The sequence below is a fragment of the Cuculus canorus genome, chromosome 1, assembly GCF_017976375.1.
Source record: "Cuculus canorus isolate bCucCan1 chromosome 1, bCucCan1.pri, whole genome shotgun sequence".
In the NCBI taxonomy this organism is placed as follows: Eukaryota; Metazoa; Chordata; class Aves; order Cuculiformes; family Cuculidae; genus Cuculus; species Cuculus canorus.
The window spans coordinates 169,746,708-169,763,044 of record NC_071401.1 but is presented as its reverse complement, the minus strand read 5'-3'; the positions used below and the strand labels follow the sequence as shown (position 1 = coordinate 169,763,044).

The 16,337-nt window shown below is 35.7% G+C and overlaps 1 protein-coding gene across 1 annotated transcript in view; it reads right to left on the bottom strand.

Annotated features, from left to right (window-relative positions):
• Nucleotides 1-267: 267 nt before the first annotated feature.
• The window catches only part of CFAP54 (cilia and flagella associated protein 54), a 108,867-nt gene continuing 92,797 nt past the window's right edge, over nucleotides 268-16,337 (bottom strand). The window contains 9 exon segments of the mRNA XM_054067432.1: nucleotides 268-2,435; nucleotides 4,215-4,292; nucleotides 5,628-5,817; nucleotides 7,241-7,347; nucleotides 8,628-8,813; nucleotides 11,902-12,110; nucleotides 13,347-13,547; nucleotides 15,523-15,664; nucleotides 16,193-16,285. Of these exon segments, the coding sequence (XP_053923407.1) occupies nucleotides 2,316-2,435; nucleotides 4,215-4,292; nucleotides 5,628-5,817; nucleotides 7,241-7,347; nucleotides 8,628-8,813; nucleotides 11,902-12,110; nucleotides 13,347-13,547; nucleotides 15,523-15,664; nucleotides 16,193-16,285 (1,326 nt within the window). The 3' untranslated portion in view covers nucleotides 268-2,315.

The following is a 16,337-nucleotide window of genomic DNA, read 5'->3' as shown; positions in this document are numbered from 1 at the left end:
AAGGAAAACCCCGCCCAAACTACTATAATACATAAAACAAGAAGCAATTTGCTTTGCAATTAGCTTTATGCGCTTTTTTTCCTATGCAATTACTGGAGACATTTAGATATGAGCTTTCTTCCTTACAAGCAGATTTTAACTAAAGAGTTTAATTATATGCTAAAAGAAAAATGTTTTCTCCAACATTTTCTTCTGAAACCTGCACTGAATACTTAATCCTGTGTTTATGAGAGTAAAATCTGCTGCTATGGATACAGTGGGGTCAACATTTCACCATTATTATTTTACTGTGCTGTGTTAAAGGAAATGGTAGGATAATACTTCTGTTTCAATAAAAATATGTTAAAAAAGCGTAATGTATTTTAAATGAATATGTAAAACATTTTATTTAATATGTCTCTTTTAAGTATGAGAATTATAACAAGATCTGGAATGGCAGCACTGATGAAACAGTTCAACTGTAATAGAACTTTACTTCCATTTTACAAATTTTACATTTTCCAAATACTAATTAAGCTGCATAAAATTCCTATGATAATCCTCAAGGTGACCTCAAAAACAAAAAAGGTTTTATACTTTTTACAAAGCATAGGGAAAGACTGAATAGCTTTTCCATAAAAAGCTGCAATTTTCTACGCATTCCTTGTAAAAGAAAAATGAGTAATGTCAATTTTTATTCTTCCAGCTTTTTGAAGACCTGCAGAACAATAAATTCTTCTAATTGAAAGAATAACGCTAAGGAATATCTCTTCCAAACTGGCTGTTAGACAGTTGAGTTTGAATAACCATTCTAACTCAGTTTTAAAATTGTCTTGCAAAAATACCTTCTGTATCAATTACTCATTTTTTACATTCTTTTTATCATTGTATCATAATCCTTCTAATTTTCTTACTACCTACAGCATTCCAGAAAAGGTTACACAAAATAAAAAATAGCATGACTTTTAAAAAGCTACACATCCCATGAATACATACCATCCTGTTTCTTTTACAGGAATAAAGAAAAATAACAGAAAACCTCAGCCCATTTCTTCCTGTTACTGATCACATTTCGAATACTCATTACGCTGAAACATTTACCTCTCTCTCCCCCTCCTTAAAAGAAACTTCAGTCAACCTGGTAACATTTCTCTGAAAAGCACAAGCCAAGTTAAATCTGCCATTTCCAAACAGCTCAAAATATTTTATCATTTTATCACTGGGCTACAGCACAGGGAAAGCCTGACTGAAGTGAAAGGGGCTGGCATTTCAATCCAATTGTTTATATTTCACAGAAACCAAACCCAAGAAGGTTAACTACTTAGGCCTGAATGGTCATAGCGATGCAGAAGCACAGCTAGTGATAGGACAAGTCTCACAGGGCTCTTGCCCAAAAAAAAACCCAAATCCTGGGTTTTTTGCTCTTTGTTGCAAACAAATTATCGTAACTGGGGAAGAAGTGCCTGGCCTTGTGATGAAACCAAAGGGCCATGAACTCTTGGACCCAATTCTTCCTGCACTCCTGTGCAGCCTTTTTCAACTGACTCACTTTTTCATGTCGAATTCCTGATCTCTAACACTGGACAAGCATGTTTCCTCAGGTGGCTGTTGTTAGGACTCATATGGGTTTCTTCAGCTCTTTAAAATAATATTTACAACATAGAGAACACAAATAGAGGTTTTGTTAGCATTAGAATTATTAGAATTATGTCAAAAAAAGTTCTATACAGTACCATTTTTATTTTTTTAAAACTGACCATTTTTCTGACAAATGCTGTGAAATTATGGAGACATCCGAATTGTCAACAACCCGTGATATGGTTTTGTTTAACAGAAGATAGAAAAGACTGAAATGCTGGTTTCCAAAGAAATTGTAAAACAACAAACTCGGTGATGATTTTACACCGAAAAAAACAACCTCAGAAATAAAACAACCTTTTGTTAACTGCAAAGTCAATTAAAAAATTGCTGCAGAGAGTAAAACTTTAGGGAAAAAAGTAGTATCTGCTAGCAGCCTATTCAGCTTTCCTAAGCAATAAGAAATCATTGAAAAGCTGGGAAATCCCTAACACCCCCCCCTTATTTAGAGGTGTTTTAATAAATCAAATTTTTAATCCTCTTACTAAGAAACTGCTTTTAATATATCCAATTCCTGAAAATGCATCTTATTTTTTAAAACTATTAATTACTTAAATAACTTGAAATAAGCTAAAAATGAAAATTAGAAAATTAGGAGCCAAATCCTGGTATGATTAATGAGGTTGTTTCACTAACACCAGAACTTAGATCTAAACTATAGCACTTGGCAACCCATGAAGTTATTGCAAAACCAGAACTTAGTGAAACAGAGAAATGATCCAGTTGAAAAGACTTTCTTCAGTTATTATACATCCACTGGCAGGATCAAACATATCTCCCAAACTTGCTATTGATTGCAAAGTAATCTCAAATGGGATCTGGAAAAAACATGAAAAACAAACAAACAAATTACTTCATTAAGCTCATAGGTACAAAAAAATACATATATACAAAGAGCTCCATATTAATACCAGATTTCTGACCTACAACCAATTGAATAAGTTAGAAATATTCATTGCCTTAATAAAAATTTTGGTTGAAGACATCTCTTGCAAGAAAACAGCGAAACAGGATTAAGGGGTAGAAACTTCTATGCTCGCAAAGGTTATCCTGATCATCTGGAGGTGAAAGAAAGATCTCAGACAAGAGCAGCAGGAAAGATTAATAATTTGGAAAGCTTTCCCTAAGATTAGAAGTTGAAAGAATTGAGCTAACTGTAGAAGGTGGAAGAGAGGGCAATGATAAACTGGTTTGTGTGTCCATTAGACATGCTGATTTAATTATTAAGAAAAACTAACTAAAGGAAGAGAATCTTGGGACAGGCTGTCTGTGGGGGGTTATTGTTAATGCAATTATTTTATTTATAAATTTAGTTTTAAGATTGGAACTCCCAAATACTATGTGTTATTATTTCCTTCAAGAACATAGCTATTCATTAAATAGGTTTAAAAAGAAGCCATTTGATCAATTTTTATGCTTAAAAATTCTTCTTTCATCAGAGACCCACAAACAGAAGCCGGCGAAGTAAGGAAGGATACACAAGAATTTAAAACAGGTCCAGCAGGTCAATGTGATTCTATGAAAGTTCAGGTCTACCTTTACCTAGGTATCTGTCAAATCTCACTACCATGGAAGGTATTTCAGTAGGACGTTGAAAAGTGTAGTTGCAGATGTATTTTTGCACACTGATAGACTGAGTGATAAGGGTCTGGAAGTCATCTGGAAGAGACTTTCAGGATAGATGACAAAGGGTGACAAGAATGGTGCAATATGTACAAAAGGGAGATGTGTACTCCTAGGTACCAGACTGCAGGATGCACAGGGCAGCATTACAAATTCTTTATTCTATAATAGGCCAGTAGCCAAACTGTTCACAAATGAAAATCTTCATTCCCTTCTGGTGGCAAGAGCTATCTGACTGGAAAAGAAGACTACAGTGGATGCCTTATCTATTACCATTCCATTGTGAATAATTAGTTGCAGGCAAGATATTTAAGTATTACTAGGGGATTTGATGTGTTACAGTAGATTCCAAAATCTTCCTTGATGGCCCTTGAGCCCTGGCAGCTGTGGTCCTTTCCTGATTCCCCTAGGGTGGCAGAGAACACTAAACTCTACTGCTGCCCACTATGGGCCAGTTCCCCTGATCTCCTCCAGGATACTGACTAGAGCTGGGTAACACAATGAATACGACTGCATGGACAAAAAAGGGCATGCTATCTCTAAGGACATTTCATGGGCAAGGCAAAGAAAGCCAAGGAAAATAGAAAAAAGACTGAATAACTGTAAAAACCTAGGCATGGAAGGAAATTGCATTTGGCAATTGCATCACGGGAATTCATTGGAGTTTGTGTAACCTATGACCAGAGCATGGTGGATAAACCAGATGAACCCATTGTGAGTGAGATTAATTTTTAATACATTTTTATACGTATACAAAGGTGATTCTAATGAACAGGGAAGATGTTCACATCTTGTCATCATGCACATTTGTATTTTATTTGTAAAGATGAAAAAAATAAAACCCAAACAGAAAGCCCAACAATGTATGAGAAAAAAATGGGAAGAGACTTAGTGGTATAATCCATGTTTCAGTTTAACTGAACAACTGTTTTATTTTAGGAAACAGATTTTTACTATTAATGAGAACAGCATACCTCAGTTAACGGCAAGGACAGGGCTGGAACAGCAGACAGCAGTGCTTTGACTTCAGATAAACACCTTTTAGCCATTTCCTAATGGTGTAAAACAAGAAAAAAACTAATTCTGTACTATCAGTCTCCTGTGATAAGCTAACAGATGGATTAGCTTTACAAAATTCTTCAGAACAATCCAGTGGTAGGTTATTCTGGTTGAATTCACAGCAAAATGAATCTTAGCTGATTAATAGAAATGTTCTGCAATACTAGTAGTTGTGTTTGCTGTACAAACATAAGTGTCCAAACCTTGCAGTTTCTACTGAGGCAAAATTGCCCCTGGCTCAGGTATTAAATCCAGTGAGCGAGCACAATGTTGTTACATGTTTACTGAAGACATTATGAACAAACACTCAGACAAGATGACATTTATATATGTATAATGCATGGCATGTTAATCTTATTAGTATTCTAAACATTGTTTTTCCAACTACTGGTATACCTTAAAGAAAGTTTGAGCAAAACCCAGTAAAAGACAGCTCTGCCTACCCTCCTGAAAATACCGTGATTGGCCAAAACATCATCTCCAAGCTGGAGAAAAAACAGCCTCATAATAATGGCCCAGTGCACAATTGTCACTGTTTCACCACATCCGTCAGACAAAATGACAGCTTCTACATCATTAATCATTTCATATAATAGATATAAAGAGAATCCTGCCACATGATAAATGTCTCCCACTTTGAAAATAAACGTCTATTTTGCCTTGGCATTTATCAAGCAGCAGTTATGCTGTGGCAACATTCTATTCCAATGACATTATCTCAAACAGACCACATGGAAAATTCTGAAATTACCTCTTTTGTGTGTATATGTGGGGGGAGTTCTTTGGTTGTGGACCATATTCAGCCTTACTAATAAAAAAGAAGAGAGGAAGGTGGCATAGAGAAAATGAAAATAAATTTACTGCCACTTTTAGTCCTCTCTCAATAACATTACCATAGGAATCCTGTTTCAGAAACCATCACTGCCCATGTTTCAATGCAGATGTGTAACTGACTTTTAAAAAGCATTTTTGGGTTGATCACTGGGCTAATTTAACATTCTGCCAAGCATCTTCAGATGTAGATTACTATAAATTAGGCATCAATTTTAAAATCTATGTACCTGAAGATGTAGCCTCCATTTTCAAGTGGAAGGTTGAAGGTAGCCGATATGTTTGTAAAGTGACAAGCAATATATAAGGAAAAGTTAAATATTAAAGGAAAATTGAAAATATTTTGAAATTTCTTGAAAGGGGTGAGGGAAGTTTAATCTTTTCTGTCAGCTTTGCAAGTTATCTGTTTTTATGTCCCCAAAACAGATATCTTAAATAGATTTGGCTGTATTTAAGAGACCAAGACCAAGAGAACAGTAAGAACTGTTCTCACTTACTTCTGTTTTTTCATCAAGGTGCACTTTTGCAACATTCATTTTGGGTTTTTCTGAAGGATTTTTTTTCAAACTTTCACCTTGTTCAAGAAAACTTGTAGGTTCTGAAGCTGCTGACAAGCTTTCAGAATTTTGCATCAAATTTTCAACTTGCTGCTTCAGGTTTGATAATTTCTTCTGTAAAGAAATAATTCTGAGAGAAGACAAGATTTTTCATTATTGCTGTTATAAAACAACAATATTTGTTGTTTCCAGGTTATAATTAAACTGGTCTTAGTTTTATTGAATATTGATTAGAAATTATACAATCATAGAATCACCAGGTTGGAAAGAACCCACTGGATCATCGAGTCCAACCATTCCTAACACTCCCTAAACCATGCCCCTCAGCACTTCATCCACCCGTTCCTTAAACACCTCCAGGGAAGGTGACTCGACCACCTCCCTAGGCAGCCTGTTCCAGTGCCCGATGACTCTTTTCCGTGAAGAATTTTTTTTTATATCCAGCCTGAACCTCCCCTGGCGGAGCTTCAGGCCATTCCCTCTTGTCCTGTCCTCTTGTCACTTGGGAGAAGAGGCCAGCTCCCTCCTCTCCATAACCTCCTTTCAGGTAGTTGTAGAGAGCAATAAGGTCTCTCCTCAGCCTCCTCTTCTCCAGGCTAAACAACTCCAGCTCTCTCAGCTGCTCCTCATAAGACTTGTTCTCCAGCCCCCTCACCAGCTTCGTTGCTCTTCTCTGGACACACTCCAGAGCCTCAACATCCTTCTTGTGGTGAGGGGCCCAGAACTGAACACAGTACTCAAGATGCGGTCTCACCAGTGCCGAGTACAGAGGGAGAATAACCTCCCTGGACCTGCTGGTCACACCATTTCTGATACAAGCCAAAACGCCATTGGCCTTCTTGGCCACCTGGGCACACTGCTGGCTCATGTTTAGTCGGCTGTCAACCATTACCCCCAGGTCCTCCTCCGTGCAGTTCTCCAGCCACTCTTCCCCCAGTCTGTAGCGCTGCATAGGGTTGTTGTGCCCCAAGTGCAGGACCCAGCATTTGGCCTTGTTGAACCTCATGCCATTGGCCTCAGCCCAGGCATTAAGTTCTACATTTTTCTTATTCCAGATTGATCTCATAATTTTACTAAAAAACCGTTTTCCATTAAAGCAGAAATATGGAATGCATTAGCTTTTTGCATTAAAAGGGTAAGAAGTATTTTAAGTATGCCTAGGAAAAGATTTTCCCATCCCACCACACAAGGGTGGCAGAAGCTGGAACTCTTCTTGGCCCGTTATTCCTTCTGCTCCACCTGCTCAGCAGATCCAAAAGCTAGCTGATGCTAAATCAATGACAAGGGGGAAGTAATGAAAAACACCAGAAGATGTCAAATGAAAGGCTAAGAATCAAAACTAAAATGCTAATGTACTGAAAAGGCATATGGGTTTAATGCTGTGTACAACATGTTACAGTTTTTATAGTGAAAAAATCTCTGAAAAGCGAAAATGAATGCTTTTAAGGAATTACAGCTCTTTGATATTTTGTACTTTATTTTCTCTCATCCTAAATGCTTGACTGATCTTTAATATAGCATGAAATAACAGGATAGAGTCAGTGATTATTTACCTAGCCAATGGAATCCACAAGTAGCCTGAAAACATAGACATTGAACTGAAAGTCTTGATGTTGTTAATCTTGACAGGCTTTGTATTATAAGCATAAAGCAGCAAAACCTGTAAAAGAAGTGGAATGGGTAAGCTAGAATGCAGTATGGTATAGTAGACCTGAGCTATTTCAGTGATACCAGATTATAGTAACTAGCAAATAAAATGTACTGACAAACCTTTTTCAAAAAAGGGAGGAGCATGGCCTCATATGAATCCGTACTATACTCAGTTTTTATAGGTTTTAAAGCAATTTAAGTCTGGATATAATGGACATGGGTTTGAAAATTAATTATCCCCTGTAAAGTCACCATCAAAACCCCAGTGTTGTGGTCAATCAATCGCACTTATGCTCATGTCCAAAGTTCCAATTTCAAGTAGGGAGAAGGCCCTATGTAATTACTTAAACTTGCTATATGGCCTTGTGCATGGCTGTCATAACTCGCCAATCTAATAAAGCCTTATCAATATAAGAGCACAAGAGAATGAAATAGAATGTTCTCATCTTTCACTGAAATAATTTGTTATTATGATTGAAAATATGTTTTCTAGTGGTAGCTGAATATTTTGACTATGGAGAATGTCACGAATATGGCATTCATATATTAGATGATTTCAAGGGTTATCTTTGGATCTCTAGTGATCTGTAAGGTCATGCTGAATTCACCTGCAAAACTATATTGAAAAGTACATTATTTGCTCTAACTTCACAGGGCTTCTATCAGCTTACTAATAGAGATGAAAAGACTATAGCAGAAATGTTGACACTGATCTGCTATGTCAAAAAGTTTGGAAATCATGGATTTCTATTGCAGTAGTAGAAATTTTACCTACATGCTGTTCTCTTGTTTAAAAAGAAAACAAATTCCGTGTCCTAAGCTCTTGCTTTCCTGCATTCCTTCAGTCTCTCTCATCTTTCATGTTTAGTCTGATTTCTTAGGGAAATGAAGTTTGGAAAATCCCATTTTCTCTGTAAATACATACCTTTGCATATCCAACAGCCTCCCACCAAACAGTTGAATGCATTAGTCACCTCTAACCAAGCTTCACTGAGTGGGGGTCTTAAAAGACATCAAGTGCCTGCAGCAGGCATGAATACAACATGGCCTGGAAGCTCTATTTGGTCAACAAAGTATTTCTTTGGCCTACCACCAAAAAATTGTCAGAGCATTCTGTTTGTCCTACATAGCAGGTTTTCAGCACAGTAAATATATAGCTCCCTCCTGTCCAGCTTGCCAATCAGCATAGGTATAATTCAATTTAAAAGCTGATCAGCATAACATAAATATTCATTCAAATTAAGACTTAATATGTTCAATACCTAAGGAACAGTTTTGGTGAAGTTATACCTTAGTCTCTGTATCGTCCGATGGCTTTGCCAGAGAAGGAATGTACCACTGAATGTTAATTTCCTTATTTGAAGCATTTGCTGCCCTACTCTCCATCTGACTGTCTGCTTCTGTGATGAGAGAAACGAGAGAAGCTGTTCTTACACGTGACATCTTTGATGCAATTCCAGTAACTTCAACAGACATCTGAAACACAGAAGAAATTTTAATTTACATTTTTTCTAGTGTAACATGCAAAATTTGTTATAATCTAGTGTCTACTAGAATTGGTATGACTTTCACTCCTGCACAAACATACTTATTTAGATAAATGATTAACTTGGTGTCCATTTTACCAAGTTAAGGCTTTTCAAAGTTTACATGATGAGACATTTCAAAAGGTAATGCAAATGACCTCTGGGCTGACTTAGACACCTCCTGTAACAGCGATTGTTACCTTTGACTTATCTTCCTTATGACATAATTTTTTTTGCTAAAAGATATTATTTGACGTAGTGACCATATAAAACTTAGTGCTGAAAAAGTAGTGTGTCAGCTATACACATTTATAATTAAAATAGTAATCTGGATCTTAGATTACTGCTGTAGTTATGTTTATGTATTCGTTTTCTCATTAGCTGTGCAACTAGCAAAAGTCTTACCTACTGAAAATTCAGTCACTTAATCTGTGAGGAGTTGTCCTGTGTTATATTTACTAAAATACATATGGAACATTAGCAGGTTACTCATCGTAGTTACTGGTTGGCTGTAATTTACCAGGGAAGCAATGGAGGAATACGGTCAACCAACATATTCATTCATGAATGAAAGCCTTTTTAAAAATTGTAAAGTACTTGATTTAAAGGCTGAACAGTGCCATACGAGTTCAACTTTTTATAGTGTTATACAGATCTGCAAAGAACAGAGGAGGCCAAACAGTGACGTTATGGGGGAATGCTGAAGCTATTTGAAAAGGCTGTTAGTGTCTCCATCATTAATTCCAAAATGTGAACACTGAAAACAGCTGCCTGGGGAGTTCGTTATTTTTTAATTTTCGATGTTTTTCTCTGAAAAAAACTGAATAATTTTACCCACTTTATTTTCAGAAAATACCGCTCATGACTGATACAGGGAAGTATATCCAGGTGAGCAGGAGATGTGATTTTTCACAGTGACATCTTCTTATGTCATAAAGTCACTTCCCATGCCACATTAAAATATAATGGAAGTGAAGATAAAGATGAAGCCACACATGCTGAAGTCATGCATTTGAGTATATGGGTGTGCCTTCAGGATGGCGTGGGACAATGAACTGTGGATGATCCATGCAACAGACTCTGAACACTGAGGCAGTGATGGGAGTGGCCATAACCCATGGTGTGCCATGAGGTGTGCATTTGTCAGTCACCTACTACAAGGATCTTCTGCATTCGGGATCTTGGACTTTAGTCTAAGAATCACCCACTATCCTCCTAGCATGGAGAGTGAAAAAAATTATGAGAATATACATCTATGGAGGTGGGAAGAATCTAATTCATGCCATGCCTCTAAGCTAGAGGTCTTAAACGTCCGTTTCACAACATATATTTCCTTCTAAAACGTGGTATGTTTTCTTTTTCACTGAACTGTATCCTTTGCTATTTTCATCATATTGAATCTTCTTGAGGAGGGAAATTACAACTGCTGTTGTCAAAATCTTGCTGAATCACATACATAAATATGTATCTATACAACTCTCTCAAAAGCCTGGAAACAGCAAACTGTCTTAGTTAGGTGTTTCCAGTCCTGCATACTATCATAAATCAGAATAAAAAAGAAGCACACAAAATATAACAAGGCACACAATTTTAATTATAGCCTTCTTAATGTAATTTGGATACTTTGCTCACCAGAGCTGAAAAAAACTTCAAGAGTCAAAAACAGAATTACAAAGACACATGCAAGTGAAAGAACCCTGTACACAGAAATGATTCTTTCAAAAATTATATCTATTTGTACTGTTAAAAATCCTAGTATCAACATTACAGTAAAATTTTTAAAAATAACTTCTACAGCCTTCTGAATATTTAAAGCTTCTAAAAATGTGAAAAAATCAATGAAGCTTAGAATTAAAAAAAGCAAGAGCTTTATGCTTGTTAGCTGTCTACAACAGTGAAGCTAACACATGATTATGCAGCTTGCACCTGTCACAAACATGACAGTGAGCTCTGAAGCTTATTATTCCAGGACAGTGTAATACTAATTATGTCAAAAGAAGAGCAGACAGAGTAAAATAAATTTTGATATACGATGGCTGTTATAAATGTCACATACCATATATTTACAATTTATTCAGTGGCTCAGTCAGCTCTTTGTTGGGAAAAGAGTAATGATATGCTGTCCAAAACTGCAGAAAGTTCACCAACTCTAGAAGATCTACTTTCACAAAAGTATTTTAGTTCATTTTTATAAAAGAATACTCCTCAAGGCTCCCATCTCCATTGAATACTGAACATAATATGTGAAAAATCATAGAGAGTAACCAGTGATTTTAAGTTTTTAGTATTACAATAATTATTAATGTGAGAAGTGGGGTGGAGAAATTTTGAAGACAATTATTTTTACATTGAAACTTCAAAGACCTTTACCACTCAATATTCAATACATATGTCATGGTCAGCATAGACTCCAGAATTCCAATTCAAGGTTTCTGAGTAATGTAGTCTGAGCTGCCTACATTTGAGTGCTCAAATAGGCTGTTTGCAAGCCAGACATCTGAAAAGATTGATTATCTAGACAGCTAATAATCAGTGGAAAAAAAAATGGCACACAGGCCTTCCACAAATTTTGAGAAAATATAAACTTATTTTTTAAAAAAATCTTGGTTTTATTATAGTCCAAATTAACAACATAAAGGCTGGTATGTACAAATTACACAAGAAACATCAGGACATTTTTTGTTCAAAACATGGAGAACTACAAGACTAAAAGCCTCACTCCTACTGAACAACACAGCCAACTTAAATTAACTCATAATGAAATCTTGTAAAATATCTTTCTGCTTAATCTTCTAAGGTCTAAACACACTAGGCATGGGATAGAGATCATTTTTGCAGGAACGAATAACACAAGGATATTTTCATTGTTAACTGTCTTTCACTGCTTGTGCAGGATTTTGGTTTTGCAGTGATCCTCTGCATAATGAATTCCATTCTCCTATAGTGCTCCCAGAAATATCATCATTGCAATTAGCAAGAATTTAAGTGAAATGCAAGTATAATACATATTTTTGAAACATCAGTAAGAAAGTAAGTACCTTTGAAGAATCAGCTGCCCTATTAAGTGGCAATTCTACATCACGTAGCTCTTCTGGGAAATTCTCAACAGAGCACATTGAGTATCCAGGCAAATATTTTTTAAGAAAGGAATGCATTTCTGCTATGTGTAGAACAATCCCTGTGTCAAAAACAGAACTAAGGCGTCCATCTCTTGCAGAAAATGATCCAGGTCCTGAGTCAGGGGCAGCTTTGAAAGGAGATTTTATTATTACATCTTCATTTGCCATTAAACAGTAAAGTTTCTACAGCTACTCAGTATTCATAAATTTTGAAGATACAGTAAAATATGTAAATTGATTCAATATCAAATAAACGTATTTCCAACAATTATACTGATTTTCCTTAAATATTAATAGGTTATGTTATTTATATTGTGAATTTTCACTGTTGATCTCATAACGAAACAAGCTCTGTCTAGACATTATAACATGCATAACATGGGAGGTGCAGCTTCAAGGTTTACATACTTTAATTTAGATCAGTATTTTCATTAGATGTTTGAGCATCCACTAGAATAAACACATAGTCAATACAGTCAAAAGAAACTCTAAGAACTATTAAGACCCTAATTGAGACAGCCAGCAGCTGATAGCTGAGTTGCTCCCTGGGCTCCATTACTGCTAAGTACAGCTGAGATATACAAGCACATTTTGGCACCTAGTTGTAGATACCTTACCTTCCCTTATAATTCTGTGGTGTGGTAGAATACTCTTCTTTCATTTGGTGCTGCAAGGAAAAAGCCTAACCCTCTCTGAAACTTCTATTTTCAGAGTTGATAAGTTTCTGTCTCGGCAGCACCTGTATGTAAAATCTAGTTCTATATTCACCTACTAGGTTGTCACTTGTGCATCCAGCAACTGGCCATCAGATGTAGGTGCATTGTATTAGGTCCTGAATCAGTGGATTTTTACTCTGTTTGAAAGGTGTGATCCTTCTTTTCTTTACAGTGAAATAAACCAGGCATGTACATAACATCTGGGATGTTAGTGAAAACATATTTGATAATGCTCAGCCTTTACGCTAATTCAGTTCTCACAGAGATCCCCAAACTGTAGAGATTTCTTTCTGATGTGACTTAAGTCTGGTGTGTGTAGAACTAACAATGAATACAGGAAATACATTTGTAAAAAATGCTTCAGCTATAGCAATAGCAATTCAGTTTTGAGGGATGCTTTTCCTGGTATCATGAAGACTTATGAATAATTATGGAAAAAAAAAAGATAACATCTTCACTTACAACTCTTCTAAACTGACATAAGTCTTTATTTCAGGAAAGATTTTTTTTCTCTTTTGTACATTTTAAAGGAACTCAAAATGAGACTATCATCTATCTCAGATGATGGTCTTTGAACGTGACACTGTTGGCCCCCAAGAACAATATCCCACCTTTGGTAGCTTTTTAGAAGGAAGAAAAAATTCTTACCAACTAGAATGTTCATGTTATAAAGTCTTCTTAAAAAGCTGTGGTAGTGAATTAAGTGAATCCATGTTATTGTCTCTTTCTTCTGGCTGGCCGTGGTGGCAAGGCTTTCAGTTCCTTCACTTTGGCTCTGCTTGTCATCTACCATTTGGGTTTTTTTGGTAGAAGATGCTTTGGGATTGTCAAAGACAACATTGTATCCATCTGCAAATCCAATGACAGTTCAACAATACACATTAAGTGAATGCTCTTTCTGCATTGTGTTGGAATTGACTAATCTGTAACTAAAAATGTAATTTGTGAACCTGGTTATGTTTTTCATAAAACAAAAAATGTTTTTATTCTTCTTTAATATCAGTTGAACTAGTAAAGAAAATATTTCTTAGATCATGGCCAGGAATCTGACTGATCCTTGCAAGAAGCTAAAAGGGGTAGAGAGCAAAGTGCTCTCGCTCTATCTTACTTAATTTAAATATAAAGCAATTATTTCTATACATTGTTTAATAGCAGATATTTACTAAATAGAAAAAATACTAGGAGTCATGAACTGTAACTACAGAATTTGAACTTCCCAGTTATATTGATCTGAATTCAGAAGAGTTAGGTGCTCTGAAATGTTTACCATTAGCTTCAATCCAGTCCCTTTTAGATATTAAGGACAGTATTCATTAAATGTGTTCTTGACTATGGGCTAAAAAAAACTTTTTCTTTTTTTTTTTAAAAGTTATACTTATGCAAAAAGAAGAAAAAAATATCAGTAGTTATCACCATATCAGTGCTTATATTCAGCATTTTTCTTTCACTGTATTAATAAATGGCTCTCAAAAGCCTACACAATTCTGCTCTGTTTCTCATTCCAAATTGAACAAACATTATGTTATGGTAATCCCTAATAGTAAACTTCAAAAAACCATTTATGTGTGCTTCTTCAAAATCCAAAAGTCTCCATTATTCCTGATATTTGACTGTCAATTGTAAAAACAGAATTTAGTTTAAATGGCCATATTGTTTATAAATGAATCTTAAACAATGTGCTTCAGTCATAGTTTTACAGAAAATATTTAGTGTGCCATGCTGATCATTTCCACTTCAATTTACCTTTATATATTTTGGCCTACTATTAATTTTCCACATTTCCTATTCTTCCTTGTATTGCCTAACAGAACTATCAGGAGAAACACCTGCTGCATTTGCTAAGAGAACAAATGATCTGTAATTATAAGCAAATGGAGCTAGTACAAAACAATCAGATTGATGGAAAGTCTTAGCATACAACACTTGTTTTCATAAACCAATCAAAACACATATGTTTAAACACTGTACAGTAAGCAGACATTGCTGAGCTTTGCCAGCAGCTATCAGGCAGAGCGATCCAGTCTTTGTCAGTTGCTTGCGATGATGGAAATTAAGCCACTGAACTAGAATTTTATCACTAAATTAATGGTTCCCGGTTTAAAGTAGATATTTTGCCGTAGTGTTTATATAGCATCTGGCAACCATTATCCTGGAGTTCTTAGTTTCTGACTTTTTTTTTACATCAAAAACTTCCATTTCATCAGCTTATTAGCTGTAAAATAAATGCAGAAGTTGGAAATAAACCAGGCAAAGGCAAAGTTCTACCAAGCTAATGGAAGCATCTCTAAATGAAGCTCCATTGGGCTGGAATGGCAGTGAATTTTTTTCTTATTATACTGACTTTGAGTTGTAGAGTACCCAGGCAGGTAACTTTGCAAGAGTTTGAGATCGTTGGGTTTGGTGTTTGGGATTTTGGGGAAAAAGGAAAAGTGAAAGTCTCCAAGGAAAAGTTACTATACCTAGAGAAAAAAATCTGTTCTAAATCACTAAATCACTTTAAAAAAAGCAGTGATGACTAATAGGGGGCCAAGACCTCCTCTAGAAGGTACAGCAGTATGTGCACTCTCTTTCTGAGCCAGACTATGAAAGTAATTAATTTTTCTTAACCTACTGAACACACGCACATGCTGATTTTTAAAGACTCATTAGGTCTACTCAGTGTCTTGTATTGCTATGCAGGACAAGGATTTTGCTTTTACTTTCCAAATTTGACTTATAATTTTTCAAAAATGAAAATTAGATATTACATGTATTACCAGATTACATGGCATATGTCTTTTATTAGTTATTTAATGTTCCAATATTGCTAGGTATAAAAGAATACCAGATAAGAAATCTCTGTATGAAGCAAGAAGATCCATGGAAGCAAATTCCGGGATTTTCTGACGCATTTCATCCTTCATGCTGTGTTCTTTAACACTCTGCATTCCAATTAATAGCTGAGAAGCAATTGCAGCTTCACTGACCTAAAAATAATATTTATTTTATTCAGAACTTGTTCACTACTATTTATATAGGTTTTAAAATCTGAGAGTAGCAAGATGATGGAAAAAAATTAATTACTCAATTTACGATATTTTTAAAAGTCAGGAAAATCTTCTCTCTCTCTCTGAAATATGGTACATGCTATACTTACATAAATCATTATTGCTGACAGCTTAATTACTACATAAGTGATTCTAAATCAGATATCCTCACCTGCATGCCACTGATGTCTACCCACACGTCAAACACATGTGCCCACATATCAGGCAGTGTGCTGTTTTATTTGCACTGAATGATAGCTGAGGTAAACAGAGTATGATCTGTCCAATAGAGATTAAATGCACTACTCAGATAGTGTCCATTTTAATTTCCTCAAATAAGACCCATGCCAGAACTTTCAGGAAGCCTTAATTATTTTCTTGTTTGCATTGTCTTCTTTGCTTGTGTAAGTAGCATAAGATGAAATTTAAAAAAAAAAAAAAATTACCTCTTCAGAATATTGCACCAACCTGTGTAGCTGCTCTTACTGCAATCCAGGCTCGTACTTTGTAGTCCTCTGATTTCAGAGCCTCCTCAGTGGAAGAGAGTTCTCCAGGTGACATCTAAAGTTAGAATCCAAGTCACAATTAGGATCCTAAATGTGTTATAGTAAAA